Source organism: Thunnus maccoyii, chromosome 23 (assembly GCF_910596095.1).
Source record: "Thunnus maccoyii chromosome 23, fThuMac1.1, whole genome shotgun sequence".
Classification (NCBI taxonomy): Eukaryota; Metazoa; Chordata; class Actinopteri; order Scombriformes; family Scombridae; genus Thunnus; species Thunnus maccoyii.
This window is the reverse complement of record NC_056555.1, coordinates 6,549,246-6,569,334: the sequence shown is the minus strand read 5'-3', so window position 1 is coordinate 6,569,334 and position 20,089 is coordinate 6,549,246. Positions and strand designations below refer to the sequence as shown.

General features: G+C 38.9%; 2 protein-coding genes across 4 annotated transcripts in view; one reads left to right on the top strand and one right to left on the bottom strand.

Annotated features, from left to right (window-relative positions):
* ptprz1b (protein tyrosine phosphatase receptor type Z1b) overlaps positions 1–9,739 on the bottom strand; it is a 57,138-nt gene extending 47,399 nt beyond the window's left edge. Inside the window, exon 1 of one of the 2 annotated variants that reach the window (XM_042403620.1) lies at positions 9,506–9,739. In XM_042403620.1, the coding sequence (XP_042259554.1) occupies positions 9,506–9,569 (64 nt within the window). In that variant the 5' untranslated portion in view covers positions 9,570–9,739. The remainder of the gene's footprint in view (positions 1–9,505) is intronic. The other variant, XM_042403621.1, reaches the window with a different exon arrangement.
* Positions 9,740–18,423: 8,684 nt separating this feature from the next.
* On the top strand, positions 18,424–20,035 carry LOC121890957 (cytochrome c oxidase assembly factor 6 homolog). Of its 2 annotated transcripts, none has more exons than XM_042403632.1 (3): positions 18,424–18,649; positions 19,063–19,218; positions 19,521–20,035. In XM_042403632.1, exons 2-3 carry the CDS (start codon positions 19,075–19,077, stop codon positions 19,617–19,619), a joined length of 243 nt encoding a protein of 80 aa, XP_042259566.1. In that variant the 5' UTR covers positions 18,424–18,649; positions 19,063–19,074; the 3' UTR covers positions 19,620–20,035. The 2 variants fall into 2 exon arrangements, with proteins under 2 accessions (XP_042259566.1, XP_042259565.1); XM_042403631.1 differs by having other exon boundaries at positions 18,426–18,639.
* Positions 20,036–20,089: the final 54 nt, after the last annotated feature.

The window sequence follows — 20,089 nt, the reverse complement described above, 5'->3', positions numbered from 1 at the left end:
ACAAAAATGCTTTCATACGCGAATGAAGGGCTCAGTAAACTTCAATAAATACTCATGTTTTCTGTCTGACTGGCTCACTTTGTTTATTGTGCCCTTGTCAGTTATGATTAAATCACAAATAGAAGTCACAACAGGAAAATCCAACTCCACTAATAAAGAAATTGTAAACTGTGTTTCCTTTTTGCCAAGTATAACTGACAAATCAGTGTAGAAAGTTTAAGTATAGAAACAGAAATCCTCTCAACATGTGAGACAATTTCACTTTTAGTTGACTACTGATTTGTCAGACTATAGCCTCAATACTTATACATCATCCTAATGATGATGTTTTAGGCATGTTCTGTGTACACCTTAATCAAACTGTGACTACTGAAGTTGAAATTTGCAACTCAACATCAGTCGAACTGCTCAGTGGTCAACTGCTCCACATGCTCTGCCTTCTCACTTTACTGTGCCAATGACTACATGGCCAAGTTTGGTGGAACTGGCTTTTGGTAGAGCATGGTTGGTACATCATATAATAACACAAGTGGAAGACACAGGGCAGGATCTGACCTCTGATGTAGCGCTATAGCTGTTAAACAAAGGCTTCAAAGCTTTGCAAAACTTGCAAGCCAACAGTCATACTTGTAAACTACAGTAGCACCAGGCCAGAAAGAACAGTGCTATACAATAGAGAGGTTATGACGCACTGTGGAGGGGGCATCTTCAGTCATTAATCACGCTCTGCTCCACAGCACTGGAACAGGAATATGAAAGAAAAAGTTCTACAAGCAGCCTGTGTAACCAGATGCATCCAGCTCTTTCTTAGACCGAGGTCACTGATTCAGCACTAGTCTGCCTCTTCTGCCAGTGACATTATTTCCAACACCCATCATTTCCAGTGACTTAACTCACACAAATAATTTCATGCTGTGCAGAGCAACGTTCAGGAATCTTGCACCCCAAAGTTTAACCTAAATTAAAAATTGTACTTCAATACTATTCTAAAACCTTACTCTTACAAATAGAAACAACTTAAGTAGGGAACTTTTTTAAGGGAAAATGTATTTCTGCTGTATTACCCTATACTTTCCAAAACTACATAATAACATTTGAAGTTGTAGAAGGACATCTGTACGAAAGTTCACTTGCATGGGTCTGACCAAGCAGATATACCAGGAGTGTCTAAAAAAGCATGGAAATGCGCAAATTTTGCCACTGGAGGTTATGATGGATGTTATGCAAAATATATATTGTACCAAAGTATTAAGAAAATATAATATCTCAACCTCATACTTCGGCACTTCTTAAACTCTCTAGTGAGGAATTAGCCTGAAAGCTGAAGCGTGTACATGTTTGTGTGTTTGCTTGTGTGCATTGCTGTTAGCACATTTCAGTCTCATATGCCCATCAGCTGGCCAGCCGAGTAGTTGCAAGGTTTTCTCCCTCTCCGGTAGCCTCAGTCCTTGGTGCCAGCCTTTTTAAAAAACAACAGTGGCTTTTGTATGTGGGCACAGACAGAGACAGACGGCCATTGTCAGCGGCTGTAACTTCAGACAGACCTCCTCAACTGGAGAGACCACAGAGAGAGCATTGGCATTTTGTAGCTTCTCTGACTTAGTTTCACTCTTCCTCTCCTTTTCACCTTTTGTCCTCTGTCATCATCCTGTTCTACCTCACGCTCCTCTGCTGGTTATACCTTAGTACCTTCTCTCTTCCATCCACTGCATCAAAATCCTTCCTCTGGCCTAACCAACCAACCCCCCCCTTTCATCTTCCAACATACACAACATTTTTAAAAGACTGTAAAGAAAGATGGGAAAGCATTATTCTATAGCTCAACATGCTGACTAACTCAATGGATAGGAAGTGCTTAAAAGTCAAGTGACTTCTCAGGGGAAGGTGTTTATGTTCCAGGAGCTGAACACTGACTAAAACGCCTTGAGATATTCATATCCATGTCTTGGGATGCACCATGATCATACAGTTCATTATACATACTGTACCTTCAATAATAAATATAACTGATGAAATACCACAGGTCATAGAATTGTTGAAGAGGAATAACTTAGCGAAATGCAGAATAAGTCAAAGAGATTACTTTTGACTGGTAGCCACCCACTAAACAACCTAAAAATACTAACCCTTGTAGCCTTGAAAGGTGGCTCAGAAAAGTTTGTAGCTTGCTCCTTTGCAGAGGACCGCAGCTGTCAGCTTAGATTCACATCAGTTACGATGGATTCTAATGGAGACCCAGAGTCATAGAAACTTCTCAAACCACTCTTGCAGCATAATCAACTTCTCCACTGATCCTCATGTTCAGTATATTTCAAATACTCATAGTTTCTCCACAGTATAGCAAAGAACACTATGCCTTGTCTTTGCTCTGAAGCTCCACCACAGTTGGTACATTCAGCGATTTATTTGGCAAACTGACAATTGAAACAAACTGAGTACAGCAAGCTGTAAACTTTACAAAGCCACATTGAGAGCCTACAGAGGGATAGTATTTAATGCTGTAATGCTAGAATTTTAGTGGAGTATTCCTTTAAGGGTCAAATCAGGCTAGAGTGAGGAAGTGGCTAAGGAAAGTGAGAGTGTTTTCCCAACCCACAATGTCCTACCAAAACTAGTAACCTTTAGACATAATTCATCTTTCTAAACAATCTATACAGTGCTGCTTGAAAGTTTGTGAACCCTTTAGAATTATCTCTATTTCTGCATAAATATAACCCAAAACATGATCAGATTTTTAGACGCCAGTCCTAAAACTAGATAAAGGGAACCCAATTATACAAATTAGACAAAAACATTAAACTTATTCATTTATTTATTGAGGAAAATTATCCAATCTTACATTTGTGTGAGGCAAAAGTATGAGAGCCCTTGCTTTCAGTTACTGGTGTGACCCCCTTATGCGGCAATAACTTCAACCAAAACCTTTGCCCTCTGGCTTGTCCACTTGGTCTTGAGCAAACCATAGATGGCAGCAATGTTCTTTTTGGAGAGAAGTGGCTTTTTTCCTTGAAACTCTGCCATGGACACCATTGATGTTCAATGTTCTCCTGATGGTGGATTCATAAACATTGACTATAGCCACTGCAAGAGAAGCCTTTAGTTTCCAAGATGTTACCCTGGGGTCCCTTGTGGCATCCAAGACTATTACACGCCTGCCCTTGGTGTGATCTTTGTTGGTTGACCACTCCTGGGGAGGGTAACAATGGTTTTGGATGTCTTCCATTTGTACACGATCTGCCTGACAGTCCACTGGTGGAGTCCAAACTCTTTAGAAATGGTTTTGTAACACTTCCCAGCTTGGTGAGCATCAACAACTCTTCTTCTAAGGTCCTCAGAAATCTCCTTTGTTTGAGCCATGACACACTTCCACAAACCTGTGTTGTGAAGCTCAGACTTTGATAGTAAAGACCAAGATTTCTCTTCTTTAAATAAGGCCTCCCAGACTCACACTTGATTGTCATCCCCTTGATTGAAAGACCCGACTCTAATTTCCCCTTCAAATGAATTGATAATCCTAGAGGTTCACATACTTTTGCCACACACAAATATGTAACATTGGATCTTTTTCCTCAATAAATAAACAAACATGTAAGTTTTTTGTCTCATTTGTTTAATTGATGTCTCTTTCTCTAGTTTTAGGACTTGCATGGAAATCTGATCATGTTTTAGGTCATATTTATGCAGAAATAGAGCAAATTTTAAAGGGTTCACAAACTTTCAAGCAGCACTGTATATGAGAAACAGATTAAATTTAGTCAAGGTGATGAACTTCCTATTTATTATTTAACCAATAATAGGTTTACATTTGTGTCTGCTCTATTAAATCTTATGAGTGTATTACAAGAGAGCTTTCCACCATTGTATTCCAATCTCACTTATAATACTTTGTACTTCTACCAATCACTGCTGACAGGAGCAAGCACGGTAGCTACTGAAAAGAACTTTTGAGTGACGTAAGTGTTGCACTGAGCAGAGTTTCCTGTCCAGGCTGCTCAGCATCAAAGAGATCCAGCTGTCCTCGTGGCACAGACCAGCTTTAAAATAACTGTGACCGTACGCTGCCACAGTAAGAGCAGACTGCAGCTAAGTGGATTAAAGAATAAGAGCACTTATGAAGAAAATGCTTTAGATGGAGAGGCCAAACTAAAACTGGCAGAGAGAGGGGGAGAAACAGAGGGGAGGAAGACAAAATATCACCGTAGAAAGCAGGCAATCAATTATTCAATGTAACATCTGTGGTTTGTGGCAATGCCAACACTGTGGTTACAATAAAATTGTAACTCATTTCTATCAGCACTCTATAAATGTGCCACAAATCTCATTATTTGTGATAGTTTCATAGTAGGACATCAAATCCACCAATGTACAAAACATTTTGTTCCATTCTGTGGATTTAACCAACTATATTAGGAAATTACACATACTGTATTTGCATTATTTTAGAATTAAACTTTTCTCTCCAATATCATAAACTACCAAATTTAAATGCCAAAAAAAGAAAAGAAAATCTGATTATATTTTTTTCCTCTATAAACCAGATAGTTAAGAAGGCTTTGGAAAATCTTTCTAACATTTATTTCCCTCACTTATTCGGCTGGTTTACAGAGCTTGACTCCATCATGCTCTGTGTGCGTGTGTGTGTGTGTGTGTGTGTGTGCAGTTAATGCACACATAATCTCATCTTAACCGTGGGGTTAAAGCTAAAAGGAGGGAGAAACACAATTATATCTCACATACTATATACAGTTACAAAAAATAGGGGTTGGGAATAGAAAGAAACTACTGTAAGTGAACAGTGGTGATTCATATAGAATGTAAAAATGAAGCAGCAGTGATACAGTATGATGACGAGTCTCTGATGTGTCACATTAGAGGATTTCAGAATTTCTCAATCGTACCAAAAAGTTGCCTCCAGCAATTTAGCTTTAAAGTGACAATCAACATGAATTACAGTGGTATTTAACTCAAATGCAAAGTTAATTGAAACAATAATGTTCAAGTCAGGGATAAATCGATCTGATCCTTCAGATTGGTATTGGACCCCAATACTGACCTTATTAAACAGATTGGCCAATACATACTAAATACACTTTCTTTGTTAGTGTCACTATAAAATTCATTTTATTCTTGTTATTCTTGTTCTTAAGTTACATTAATTCAGTCACGGTTTGCCGCTGACTTGTTTTTAGTTGTTTTTATCTTATTTATCCTAGTTCCATACAGTGAGGTTAAAGCTGTTATACAGATTTGAATTTGAAAACTATTTACTAAATCTACTGAACCCACCACTTTGGATGCTAATTAATCAATGATTAGCTCATACAGGCTAATTTGAAATTTAGGGTGTATAGTCAGCAGCTCCCTGTCTCATCCCTACAAAGACTGCAGTAAGTTTAGTAGTTAGTGAGTTTGTTTTTTATAAGTATAAAAAGTGAGCATAATTTAGGTTCCTCTCAACTGTAATTTACTATGTATCTGACTGCATGTCATCATTGCTCTCTAATTATTATTTATGGATTTACATATTCAGTACGCAATGCGCGCCAGAATGTGTGTGCCAGTATTTTGTAAGCAATTACTATTACACCATCAGGCATCCTATCATGACACCGGATGCAACTCCTCGGGTCCGGTTCAAACGCTCTGAATGCACTGGGTGGCCAGATGGTATCTCACAAGGGGAACATATGATCACTGAACTCACATGAACTATAATACATTAACCATGACATACTGTATGGTGGTACATTGCCTACATTTTTCACTGAGGCAATAAACAGGATGCATGTGCTATTTATTTTAGTTTTATCACTGGAGGATTATAAATATGATCAGTAGGTGCAAACTGTTAAAAAGCTTCTATGTCACCTTCAGTACTGAGTAGTGTTTATTGTATAAACTGAGGTGTAAGAAAATATTCAGCTGCTACTGCTTGGTATACATACCTATACATGCATGTATACACACACTCATACATGTTGGTTTCTCTTACTTCTCTCTCTCTCTCTCTCTCACACACACACACACACACACACACACACACACACACACACACACACACACACACACACACACACACATACAGACACTACAATTTGTTGCCAAAACTCCAGTATAGATCCTTTTGAGCTGCTGATCAATAGCATGCAGACTGTTCTTGTGTGACTCCATCTGACCAATCGCCATGCACCACCAATCTATCAACCCCACAATGCTTAACTGCCACTTGCCACCACTTCCAGTTTAAACACTGTGCATACAAGCTGAACATCTCATTAAATCTGTATCTTAACAGCAATACTGACTCTAGCAAGTCAATGTGCAATTCACTCGGCATTAAAGGCGTTTCGGACAGATACTCAGGCTGCATTCACAGAAAGCATGTTCGATCAGTTTATCCAAACTCTGCAGTGTTGATATCTTTTGTCCAGTTTGAGAGTGAGAGCCATGGCACGTGAGCTCTGGTGGCACCAATCACTGCACCAAGACCCCTCAAAATATGACTGTCAGTCATATAATTAAAGAACTGTAATGCAGTTTGTTAGCAGCAAGAATCACTACTAACTACAGGAAACAACCCCAAAAGTGCAAGCTAAAATGGGTGGGAGATGCAGTTTTTCATGCTTGGAAAGCTGAGTGGAAGAAAGTAGAAAGTGTGAGGTCTAGTGCATGGTGGTATGAACACCAGAGAAAAAGACATGACCACCACACTGAGCCAAATCAGATTAGTTTTAAATCTCTAACCAGTGGGATCACAAGATACTAAAACTCAAATTTCCGTTTACACAGGTTTTGTATCAACATATAGTTACTGTCTAAATATTGGACGCATTAAAACAGGATTACATGCTGAGATGCTCCCTTTCCTGCTGAACAGCACATATGGAATGACAGGCAGCAGGTGTGAAAACCACTGAGAAGTCAGATGTATGATGTATAGAGGGAACCATGCTGTTGAAAAGCATATGGCAAAGTGAATGACTCTTGCTAGAAGACTGTGTTCACTGGTAGAACTGCTTGGACCAACAAGGCCACAATGAGAGCACCTGCAACATCACAGTGATTTGGACGTGTGTGTGAGTTGGATGAGTGTGAGTGAGAGGCCAAGCAAGAAAATGTGTGATTTTTGAGTGGTATCCAGGCATATTGTGGGACAGATGGCTGGAGGATGCTCTACAGTATCTCCTTGCAGGGAGTAGTCTTTCTAAACTAATGAAAAACAGAATCTTTAATATAAACACTTGAAGGGAAATGAACCAACTAGCATCAGATGGTTGCATACATGTTAACTTGCAGCCATATAAGTGAATCAACAAGCAAAGTGTCAAGTATGATCTTAATCATAAGAAACATGAGCAGTAGCAGCAACTCTGCTGTGATTAGAAACAACCATTTAAAAGAGGGGGAATGACAGTGTCCACTCACCCCATCTATCACCATTTGTCTATTTCTGTACCGAGTTATATTAAATTAAAAAAAATGTCTCATGGGCTCGTCGTCTGAGTTAATCCGATCACAAAATCTCATCAAATGGGAACACAAAGGTTTGTGTTTGGGACATAAAAACATTTGAAAACCTCTGATCCCAGCTCCCTGAATTGAATGTCATGAGATTCATCTCTTGCTCTTCACTGGAACAAACAAATGATTAAAATAAAATAGTGACATAACCTAGTTTAGAATCAATGTGAAACATTTTAACAGGCTCAAATGGAAAATCGAAATGTCAACCGATGCTTTTTACTGAATGCTATGGATCCACCAGGGTCCTTCAGAGTGTTCAAAAGGGTCCCCAGAAAAATCATGAACCTTCCTTTTACGTTTTAACTTAAGTGAGAAAGGCTTTGTCTACCTGTCTGGGCAACCATTTAATGGAAAACAGATGAGACATACCTCACTGTGAGTAGTTTACATTAAGTCTTAACTTAAAGCTGAAGTAAGGGTTTGTCAGTTTTTTTCAGGACCATGAATCTGCTTCTATGTCCCACATGTCATGACCTCAGTGATCACTCTAGGTGTTATGTGAATTTGAATATGGCATACGTCTGTATCTGTTTTTCAAATGAGCTCCAAATGGAGATAGAAATATTGATATAATTCAAAGCTATCTAATCAACCATACACCACAACAGAGAGCAGAAAAGGTGTTTTTGATTTTTGCTCAAATATGACATCTCAGATGCCACTTTTCTATTTTGACTACATTTAAAGACATTATGCCTTTTGGCCCCATGCTGTTGTGGGAATCTGAATGCTCAAAGACTTCAAATGACTGCTCCACAACTAATCTGGTTTTGATGAAACTTCATTCATTCACCTGGTTACTAACTGGAGGAATTGCAAATTATGTTTTTTCAGTCTTACTTGTGCAAAGGAAGGTAGAAGCGTTCTCGCCATGATGTAAGAATAGTTTAATAAGTTACCAATGTTTCGACATGACAGTCTTCTTCAGTCTTACTTCCCACTTGCGACCCAGACAGTTACTCAAATCAGCACCAAGTCCTTCTCTCAGATGCCTTCAAAAATGGGGATCTGTGCCTGAACAGCTGCTACTGACATTTGTCATAAGTGATTATGTTTTTAATAAACCATTATAAAATTTACTCTGAAAACTGTACAGCCATAGCACTAGCATGCTGAAAAATAGCCAACATGGTCTATAAAAAAATCAATCAGGTGATTCCTGAAAAGTTTTAGATATGCGGGATGCCACAGTGGATCCCCTTATAGAGAAAGGCAGTGATTAATTTGATACATTCAGCAGCAAAACTGGAAAAAATACTTGAACTCAAATGTATATTTAAGGAATAACATTGCAATGATTTAAGCACATAAGATCAGAGAACTCCCAAACAAGTAACACAAACACATCCTAAATCACTGTTTGAATGTCTCTCTGAAAATATCATGTGATTTTTCAATATTATTACAGATTTGTATCACAAGGAAAGAGACCCAAATTCAATTATGTAGAAAACACAGTATATCGCTGAAAGCAACATTTACTAAACGCTTTTATCAAATAAGTTCAACAGATACTGTAGGATGAACTGAGGCGCTTTCCCCAAATCCAGTATCACGAAAAGAAATCAGCAAACACAGAGCGTCGTCACACTGCACAACATGCCATTTCATTCATACTTCAACGTGTTTGGAAACACGGTTCAACACGTTCAAAGCAAGATCAAAAAATCTCTTCATGCATTGCAGATGATTCCCTTGAAACAAAATTTGAGTGGACAGAAATATTTACTGGTAGTCCATATTAGAGAAGCAAATTTGCATGTTGAAAATGCATTTGCTAACAAATGTCATCTACATGTAAAATTATTTTTTTTCTTTGCCGCTGATTGCAGATTTTGAAACACAGACTGAAGTGTGCAGGATGTTAAATATCTGCGGGGATAAAACAGACGCGCTCCATCTCTGACAGCGTTTAACAGCATCACATGTCAACCACCACAGTCAATTAAATCAGAATTGTTTTCCTTTCCCAGTTTCTTACCTATTTGGCTGAAAAGGAGCAGCTGGGAGAAGAAAATATCGGTCCTGAAAACTGCCGTCTCCATGGTCTCGGCGAGAAAATTGAACGTAAAGAGGCAAAATGTGGGTTTATAAGGGACGGACGGCGGGTCGGGTGCGTAAAGATGCGCTACCAGGTCATCATTCCTCCTCTGCTGCCTCTGTGTGGGGCAGCAGGGATATATGCCCGGATTGGTTTGGCTCGGCTCGGTGTGGTTCGGCTGGGTTTGGTTCGAGGAGTGCTGTCTCGCGGGCTGGTTGGATGACTGCGGACGCGCACTCACGTTTATCGCAAAAAGAGATGGACTGAGCGCGCGCGCCGCCCACTGCCCTTAATGGAAATCACTGTATCACTCCGATAATATGCTTATGATATTACTACAGGGACATGGTGTGTGTGTGTGTGTGTGTGTGTGTGTGTGTGTGTGTGTGTGTGTGTGTGTCTGTGTGTGTGTGCAGCTGAGATTTAGTGGCTTTTATCTCCTATAGCAGAGGCTTCCTATGATATTATGTCTTTGCAGTATCTGTGGTGTGAAACAGTGAGTTTATAGTGACAAGCCTATGACCTATGATAAGTGTATATTGGTCGTTTTTTCACCTTATTATCTCCCAGTATGACTATAGTAATTCTATATTATTGTTATGGTGTTTAACAGGATTGTTTATCATTCACTCGTCCTCCTTTGTAGCAGTTTGACATCATCTTTTCATTTTCTCTACTATGTTATGTGTGCTATCTATCACTAAGACATAGATTTTCTGTATTTGCACATGCAGCATCTGATAATTATAACTGTCACAAATAAGAAAGAGTGCAAAATGACATTGAGTTCCTATTAGAAAGTAAGACAGTGAGATAGGAAATTAACACAAAGCTATGGTCAGAATGTCATTACAAATATCTGCAATGTCCCTGCTAAGTGCCACAGACACGCAATTTTGGAATGTGACTCTTCATGAGAGAGTATAGTATATTTGAGTAAATTGAGTATCGGGGGATATTTTGTGGAAAGAAGGGCTTTGGATTGATGAACTTAAGCAGCGTCACATAAGCACATAAGGAAACAAGAATGTGAATCCAACCCGGGCAGGACTGTCCCACAGCGGAATCAGTGTGTGTGCATTTGTGATCGTGGTAGGATTTGGCAGCGGTTGGACTACAAGATTCCCATCAAGTGCACAATGGCATAGTACTGAGTGTGTGTGTGTGTGTGTGTGTGTGTGTGTGTGTGTGTGTGTGTGTGTGTGTGTGTGTGCTTGTGTGTGTTTTGTGAAAAAGAATGAGTGAGTGTACTTCCAGAAGCAACAGGCTTCAATGGTGCAATTACACACAGTTGTGGGAGCTTATAAATGTTTGTGTGTGAGTGTGTGTGAGACAGGCTTCAGTCACACAATAACATGCTGCTCTCGTTACTCTCTGTGCATTAATTAGCATAAATTATGAGAGATAATCCTCTTTAATTCATGCGGGAGCCTTGTCTCACTTGTTGGACCAACATTTTTTCGGATGCTTGTTACAATATCCTCTCTGCCTCTGTTCTTCCGGGACGGAGGCCTGTGTACGTATGAGTGCGCACGCACAAGTTTGTGAGAAAAAGAGAGTTTGGCTTGTGGAATAACAACATGTTGATTGTGGCATCAGTCTCCCTCTATCAGACAAAAATAGAGGGAATAGAGCAAAGGAAATGAATGCTACAGAAAAAAGCACTCCCATTGAGTCTTATATAACAGACAAACACACACACACACGGACAACAACACACTTTCATACATACGCAGCTTGTTTCGAGCTGGGGCCGACTGACACAAGTATAAAAAGAAAGAAAACTGAAGCAGCATCATCTCAAAAAACCACACCTGTGCACACACAAGGACACAAGCTGTTTGATGAATGATCACAGCGCGCTGTCGCCTCCTGCAGAATATCCTGAGCCTTCTCAGACCCTGTTTAGGGATGTACTGGTATCATGTTTTCACGGTACAATTATTGTAGGTAAAAATGTCACAATGAACGGTATTATTACAATAATCATTCAAGTTTTCTGAAGTTAAATTACTTCACACTATGATCACCTTGGATATTATTCTCTGAATAGTGGTCTGTATGTTGCATCTTTGTTGGAAATAATATCAATCAAAAACAGTTTCATCTGTAAACAAAAGTAGATTGTTGACTAGAAATCACTGAAAGTTACAATTAAACACCCATAAGTTAGCCACCCGTCAGTAGGTTGATGGCTGATGTTAATATAGAAAGTCGTGTCCAGAGTAGCTAGAGCTTGACAGCCTGGTTCTCTGGTTATTCTGCATCTGTTTGACCAGTAGAAAGCTCCTTCCCTGTGGCTAAACAAAATCAAACTGCTAATGATGGCAGGAGCTGCTCTGTCTTCACGTTGTCCTCTGAAAACAACGATAATCACAGTAATGATGGTAATGGAAATGCATGGCGGTACTGATACCATCAGCATGTTTCACCACAGTATATGGCGGCACATCTCTAATCCTGTTACTGTGGAAAGCTGATTTACTTTTCACTGCACACAGGCAGCTATGGATTATGGATTATGTGTTTGCTCTCTCTTTCCTCTCTGTGACTGTGCATTCATACAGTGAGTGGAACAAGATCAACAACTCAACAGGAGTTCATCCACAGTTAAGTATTTGACTCTGCTTTGTCCGTCATGTGAAATATTTTGGAGGTCACTGATAAGAATTTCTTCTGGAAAAGATGCATGCCACTGCTTTGGGTCAGCACTTCTGATATGACACTAAGTTGCTCTGTTTAATTGTGTCTTTAACATGTAAACCAGGTTTTGCTTCTTAGATAATGAAAAAATGTAGGTTGATGACAAGTTCAAAATTGCAATGGCTGGCTTTAAGAGGGTGCAACAAAGCTATCTTAATTGTCCCTGTATGAATCAAGAATGCCCTGTATACAGTATATATAACTCCTTAAGGTATCATTTGTGAGTGACCTGTCAAGGTTCCTTGGCTTGAGTAAACAAGCCAAGGAACCTTGACAGGTGTGTGAACAACAGCTGAATTTTTCACAATGACAATTTCTGAATACCAGTCATTAACTTGTGCATTTCCTTTTTCCCCAACAGACCTGACTGCTATCTTTAAGCCCCGCTGCTAACCAAGCAAAAAAGGAAGACAACTAGCAGAAAACAGTAAAGATGTTTTATTGATTCTCTGGTTACCAGAGAAGAGAACTTGACTTATCATGTTTATTTGGAGGTAATACAATAGTTAATTTTTTTTTACATACCAAAAATTACCCAATTGTCTGTTAAAACTTTCCAATCTGTCTTCTTATCACTGTATCCACCTCAGTTTTTCATTCCATGCATGTGTGTGTGTGTCTGAGCCCTTGTTGCCATGACAGTGACAGTCATTTCTGAGTTGACTGTGATATTGACTTCCAGTGGTGGCAACTGGAGGTCAGTATCCTGGACACCACTGGGCTGACAAATACTGGTCGATGTGTGTGAGATGCCATTGGCCGTCGATGCCTGCCATGAAGCAATGTGGGTGTGTGTGTCTTTTGTTTGGGTGACTATTGCAGTAAATTAAAGCGCTGAAAAAAAGGCCTGTGCTAATAGTGTTTTTTGTAGTGTTGATGTAGGCTTATATTGTACAATACACTATATTAGCATGAAAACATCAGAGGCAAGGATATACTGTAAGCACCTTTTCAACGTTGGTGTCTTTGTTCTCTTTAATTAACAGGCAGTCTGACCTATGAACCAGCCTTGAAAGAAAATGTTCCTTTAGGGAGAATCCGCTCCATTTAATAATGAATAAACTCTTATTCTTGTACATCCATATTACCTTAAAGATCATCTGTCTTTCAAAGGCAAGGAAAAAAGCCAGACCAGACTCTGACATGTTGTCATTTATCATACGCATCAAGAAGCTTCAGAAAATAGTAAGAGCTACCTGCCTGCATCTGTATCTGTGTGTGTGTGTTTCTGAGAGTGAAACTGAAATTGAGCAAGTGTGTGTGTCTTTAAATGTGTGTGTGTGTGTGTGTTTTGGCCTTTTCACAGAGTATGTGTGTCTGACTGGGATTTGATATTTACCTTCCTGGCATACTAAAGGTTTCACCACAGATCTTCAAGTCTTTTGATTCATCTTTGACTTAAAACGTCTATTTATTATGTGAAGAATGAAGATTACCACCAATTGCAACATTTTACATTATTCACTTTTGAACCACAATTTCTCTAATTATCGGATTTACATAAATTCTTTTATCAAAAGCGTGCCAAAAGCATGCCATTAGAATTTTCTATTTTCATGTTTTCTCTCAATTTCTTAATTCTCTCTAAGGAAAAGATGCCATCATCTTGCTAAATACTCTTCGTGTCGAGCACATGGTGAAAATTGGAAGGACTCAGATGTGTAGAGCATGTTCTGCCTACTCATTAAACCTACTCCCATGAATCTGATTAATGTGTTTATATGACAGTTTATACTAGTCACCAGCAAATAAAGTAAGACAGAGAGACACATAAAAGAGAGGAGAAAGAAAGACAGAAAGGCTGATAAAGTGTTTTCACTAGGATGCTTCATGGACAATATTAGTGGTTTTGCATGTTTTAGACCCATAATGTTTAATGTGATAGCACTTATAGCTCAAATGTTTTAGGTCTCTACATATTGATTAGTGCACTGAATGAATGGGGAAAAAATGACTAGTTTACGATTGCCTTGACACTTGAAATCTGTATGGTATGCTTTGAAAAATGGCTGGCAACAACATACATTTAAAGTGCCAAACCACTAGCATAGTAGTTTTAGTTACTTATTTACTTTTCTACTTACCAGCGGAGGGGTGTAGGATGGCCAGAAAGCAGTTGTACCGACTGGAAACCAAAACTTGCAGTAACCAAAGAAAACAATGACTGCAGTAAAAGTGAGGCGATTACAGCAGAGGGAACTAAAAGGTGTTTTTCTTCCATAATCTAAAAAAAGAGATACGCAAAGACAATTAACCAGACTGTCTGGTGTGTAAAATCTAATTAGTTTCACCGAGAAGCAATGTGAAGATGGAACAGTCGATATTTTTCCTTATGTCCATTGTGTCATACGAACTGAGTGAAACTGTGGTGACACTCAATATACCTTGTCATCTCAGTCTTCTCTGGAGATCCAGACTATGCCTGACAACCCTCTTGTAACTAAACCTGGCTTTATACCCAACTTTCTTGTGTCAAGAACTGTCATCCTTCTCTTTCCATCCTGAATGAACTGACACTGATTGACAGGTGACACTACGCTCATGACCACTGCCAGATTCTCTTTTTCCCTACAAAGTAAGTGACTCTTGGGGTTGCCAGGATGCTTTTGGAAAGGCAGTGGTGTGTGAAATGAAGTGAACAGTCTAGTCTGCCAAACAAAGAGGTTGGTTCATCTATTACTGATGTTTTTATTACTTTTGTGAGATGGTGGATAAGAAGTTAATGTCTGGATGTGATAGCTCGTTCTCTATCATGGGGCAGGTGCACGTACTGGAGATTGTCTTTCCATTATAACATTAGTCATGATTACTGTGATTGCATAATACATCACACTGCTGCAATCTAACTGCCCCTCCTTGTGTTTCTAGTTCTCTCCACTAATAATCTGATGCCACAGATGGCTGCTGTTGACAATATTGCAGAGAGAACAAACTAATGTGATGGAAAATGCTTTAATGCTTTTAATAGACTGAAACCAACACTCTGGATGAGATGTCTTACTGGTTTCCTTTTTAAAAAAATATATGATAAAAGTATCAGATATGGTGGGAAGAGAACTACAGTAGCTATCAGAGTCCAATGAAAGTCTCTCTCTCACACAACATCAGCAGCCCATACTAATATATGACAGCCTGCACTACCCAACAGGTTGAGCCATTAACTGTGATTAGGGTGTCATTTCCCACTGGGGAACTCTTGAAAAAATTACTGTACTCTCAAAAAACCCTGTGAACCAGAACAGAATTAAGCGTACATCAATGAAAGAGTGGAAGAATATACAGACGGGTGTTGAAATAAGAAAGATAATGCTGCATGTCAATCGACAGTTTCCTTCAATATTCTTATTCTGAATTTTTACTTCCATGTAATTTGAATTTCATCCATAAAAAAGATGTTATAACCTTTATAATATCCTGTTAGTTTTTCTGAACATGTCATAGGTTAATCCTCCCTTGCTAATACCTCTGAAAATGATGAAGGCTAAAAGAGGAGAGAGGAGGAGATGTACTTCAGCTGGAGTTACTGGGTTTTCCAAAAAACAGCCATTTTCTGAGGTGGAAGGTCACCGTGAATGACGTTCAGTTATTAACATGAAAGCCTGAGCCCAACATGCATCACCACTGAATTCATCCTTCATACACTGTAGCTTGTACTGAATCAATGCAGGTGGAGCCAGAGTGGCTTGTTGAGACATTTACAAGAGTTCAGTCAGAATGAGGTGTGATTGCCACATGGGTCCCCTCTCTCCAGCCTACAATACATACAGGGACTATCTGACAAGCATCTTCTAATGTTTTCAAAAAAGCCTGCCATCCTGTAGCAAATGCATGTAAGTCCTGCCATGTGAAATAAACTGCTCTGGATTGTTGTGATTTTCTTACTAGGTTCTACACTGACTCTCAAAAGACATTTTACAATGATAAACATTTGTCCAACATTAGTATGACGTGCTTTCTGGTGTAACAGTAGGACACAGCTGGGTTGTAGATTTCTGTCTAAAGTATGTCATGAGCTGAAAATGAATACAGTCTTTGTGGCTTCTTCTATGTCCTTCAACTTCAAATATGATGTCCTAACTCTACCCATGGTGGTGGTGAAATGAATTATCCAATTCAACTGACAATTGTGGATGCTTTCTAAACTGATACAACACTTGTATTTTATTTTGTACTTGGTCTTCCATCCATATGAAATCAGTATTTTCTGTAAATGAAAAATCACCATGTCTAGAGTGGAGTTTTTTTGAAAATGTTGTTTTGCCTTTGCTGCGCAAGACGGTGAAAATTCTACTGAAAACACGACATCACAGCAGTAACTTATACTCTCCACACATTACTTCAAATTAGAGCTGAAACAATTAGAAGATTAACTGATTAGTTGGTCGAAAGAAAATGAATCAGTAGCTAGTTTGCTAATTGATTAATCGTTTCAGTCACTTTTTAAGCAAAAATGCCAAATGTCCTTTAGTTCCAGCTTCAGTGATGACAAGGTTTTGGACCACAAGTGGGCAAAAATAAGCAAACTGAACAAATTATCATAGACTCTGAGAAATTTTGAATAACAGTTTAGCAATCCATTGACTAAACAATCAATTAAGAAAATAATCAATAATGAAAATAATCGTTAGCTGCAGCCCTACTTGAAATGATTGCGTGTATTTGAACTCTTGTGCATAAGGACATGTTTTCTAAAAAAGCTCTTGGACAGGAACTTTGGATTTAATTCTTCACAGTTGGGCACACTAACATGAAAACACTTATTGACGGTGGAGGAAACAGACTTGAAGTGGGATCAGTAAATGGTGTGTGACATAAATAGCGAATTAAGTTTTGTCTCTGAAGCAGCTAGAAACACACACTCAAGTCACATGCACACACATGCACACGGGCCAACAACCACTTACTTTCCTAAGAAGAGCGTGAGCACCTTGCCCCTGCATCAGAGTGCTTGTTTTTTATTCCCTTCAGTCTGTGAAAGCACACGAACTGAGATGGATTGCTGCTCAGCGCCATGGCAACCAGTGGGGCTATTCTCCGTCACTGTGGCTGAGGGAGTGAGAAAAAGACAGAGAGAGTTAATCAACAACACACATTTTCATTCTGCTTTTACTCACTGCCAAGCTATACACATACATACACATAAACTTTATTGTACGTTCACATAGCTCAGGGACAAACCCGTGTTGTGCTGTGGATGAAAAGAGGCTTACAGCGAAGACAGAAAAACATTCAATGAGTTTTTCCAGCTTGATCTGAATGGAACATGAATGCACACACAAAAACGTACTCAATACTCCTCTAGTCAAAGCTACAACATCCACATCTATCTGAGGAGGAGAGGTGCAAATAATTTAGGGAAAAAATTAAGATTTTAGTGAATATAACTTACTTCACTGTAACACTTTAATTTTACAATACTTTTGTGATAGCCTATGCAGATAATTTCTCTCATTTAAACAAAAGGACAACATAGCACGTAGCTCAGTTGTTGTTTTTTTATATTTTACTTAATGTAAAATATATATTGTCAATTAACTAACTGATAAGTCAAGTAATTGTTTCAGCTTTACTCCAAGCTGTACAACTAATAATAGAAACATTTTAGCCCCAGTTTGTAACTTATGTATTAGCATTACTGGCACAAACCGGGGCTTAGAAACTGTCACTTTAACATTTTTTTTAATGCGATTATGGTGATTATCGATATATGTTGTCTGTGGTTTATTTAATTAAACTGTGACCCTTAAGGAGAATTGACGTTTCAGCCACTAAGCAAATGTGAAATAACGTTACACTGCTAAATTAGCAGTGACACTGCTAACTTACCATGTAACGCACGAAAGTTACAGTGCTGAAATGCCACGAAGGAGAAACACAAAGGTAAGTTAGATAATGGACATTATTAAAGAAAAAACAATCAGTCCGTCTCACCTGTTGCATCCTTCCAGTCGGATTTATGATGGCAGCCTAAGAAAAACTGTCACACAAGTTACATAAAACACCATATTGTATCTAAAAGCATCGTCTGGGGTAATTTTTGTAACTTTACCTTTACAATTGTAGCTATTTTTTATTCAAAAGTAACGTTTACGGCTTTCAAACATCTCACTTGTTAGCAAACTGCGCCATCACCTGGTACGTTTGGTAAATCACGTTCCAGACGTCATCACGCAGCGACAAGGAAGTGTGCGCGTCCTTCAGTTGGCTCATTGCTGCTGTAGGGTAGCCATACAAACACGTTACAAAAGTCTTGTGTTTGTGGTTTAGTAACATTATTAGGTCGATATTTCGGGTTTTATGGAGTGACAGAGGCAAACAGCAGCGGTGGTCGGGACTAAAAAATCCTCTGTGAGGTTTTAAGCCTTCATTCAGTGAGTAACAGTTGAGTTACTATCAGTTTACCTGCACTTTCCTTACTGAGTAACAGTCCAAAGTGATGGTTATTTGCAGTCTAATATCAAAGTAAATACAATACAGTGGTTTCCTGTGGGTTAAATTAAGATATTGGTCTTTTGAGGCTGATATACGGATGTAAATCCACAGTATTTTAAGTCCTAATTGTATACCTGATGGAAATCATATGAGTGTATGGTCTACTCAAACTGTGATAGCTTAAAGTAGCAATATTGCATTAATGAAGTGACTATCAAAATAGATTAATGTATATCTGATAGTGTGCAGTATCTTTTTGTTGTTCATAATGGTGTTTTTCAACCGTTTACCTGTCACATATCAGCAGTCATAGTAGTGCTTGTTAACTAATCCTTTATGTACCTTTTTAAAATCTCTCATAGAGTCAAGCAGTGATGACCGCTCCAAACTCTGCAGAGAGGAAGGCGTGCTGGGACGCCAGGGACTATCTCTGGAAATGTCTGGATGACAACAAGGACAACGTTGCATCCTGCCAGAGCTTCCAGAGCGAGTTTGAGGCAAAATGCCCTGCTCAGTGGGTAAAGTATCCCCCCCTTTTTTTTTAACTTGTGGCATCAGTAAGGTCTGGAGTCTGTATTTAGTGATGTCAGAAAGGAAGAAGTTTGGACTATCAACAGTGCTTCAAAATCCTTGATAGTTTTTGAATTTATGAGCAAACTCTTTCCAATATTTTTAAAGTGACTGGGACAATCCTGAAAGAAATTTTTAAGTTAAAATTTGGCATTGGCTGACAAAAAAACACATATCCAGGTGAGGGTTGTATGCAGTGTAAATAAAATAGTGCAGGATTGTTGCTCATCTTTCCCATCTCTGCCGGCAGGTCAAGTATTTTACGAAGAGGAGAGACTTCTTGAAATACAAGGAGAAGATGCAGACCGAGGGTTTCACACCTGCTGAAGGCCCCCAGCAGCCCTCCTAACCACTGGACAGCAGGCAGACAAAGGCTGCAGACTTTTTGCCTTATTCAGATCTGGGGCAGAGGTGAAGGACTTGGAGAGATTTCTATCCTTACTGTGGACAGAGTACCTGTGCTTCACCTTCATCTTTATTTATTTGTACAGAGATGAAAGCTGCATTAGGAAATTTTACAGCTCCAAATGGCAGCGTTAGGAATACTAATCAAGTGGCATCAGCTCATTTTATCCAACCCAGCTGATGTGAGATTCTTTATAACAAAGGAACCAAAACAACAAGAGAGCAAAAACATCCATAATTAGTGAATCCACTTTTCTCAGTCAGTCTGGATTTCGTCTGAAAATTACTTGTAATGTTGTCACTGTGGACAAACTTCACTACTGTTTATTGTGGAAATTAAAATGATGTTTGATGTTTGAATACATGCAGCCCTTACATGTACCTACACATATACACACACATACATACCTAGTC

Excerpts from the sequence above, each read along its gene's own strand:
- LOC121890957 (XM_042403632.1), top strand. The coding sequence starts at position 19,075 with ATGACCGCTCCAAACTCTGCAGAGAGGAAGGCGTGCTGGGACGCCAGG. Across the intron at positions 19,219-19,520 it reads CAAAATGCCCTGCTCAGTGG|GTCAAGTATTTTACGAAGAG; the intron begins GTAAAGTATCCC and ends CTCTGCCGGCAG.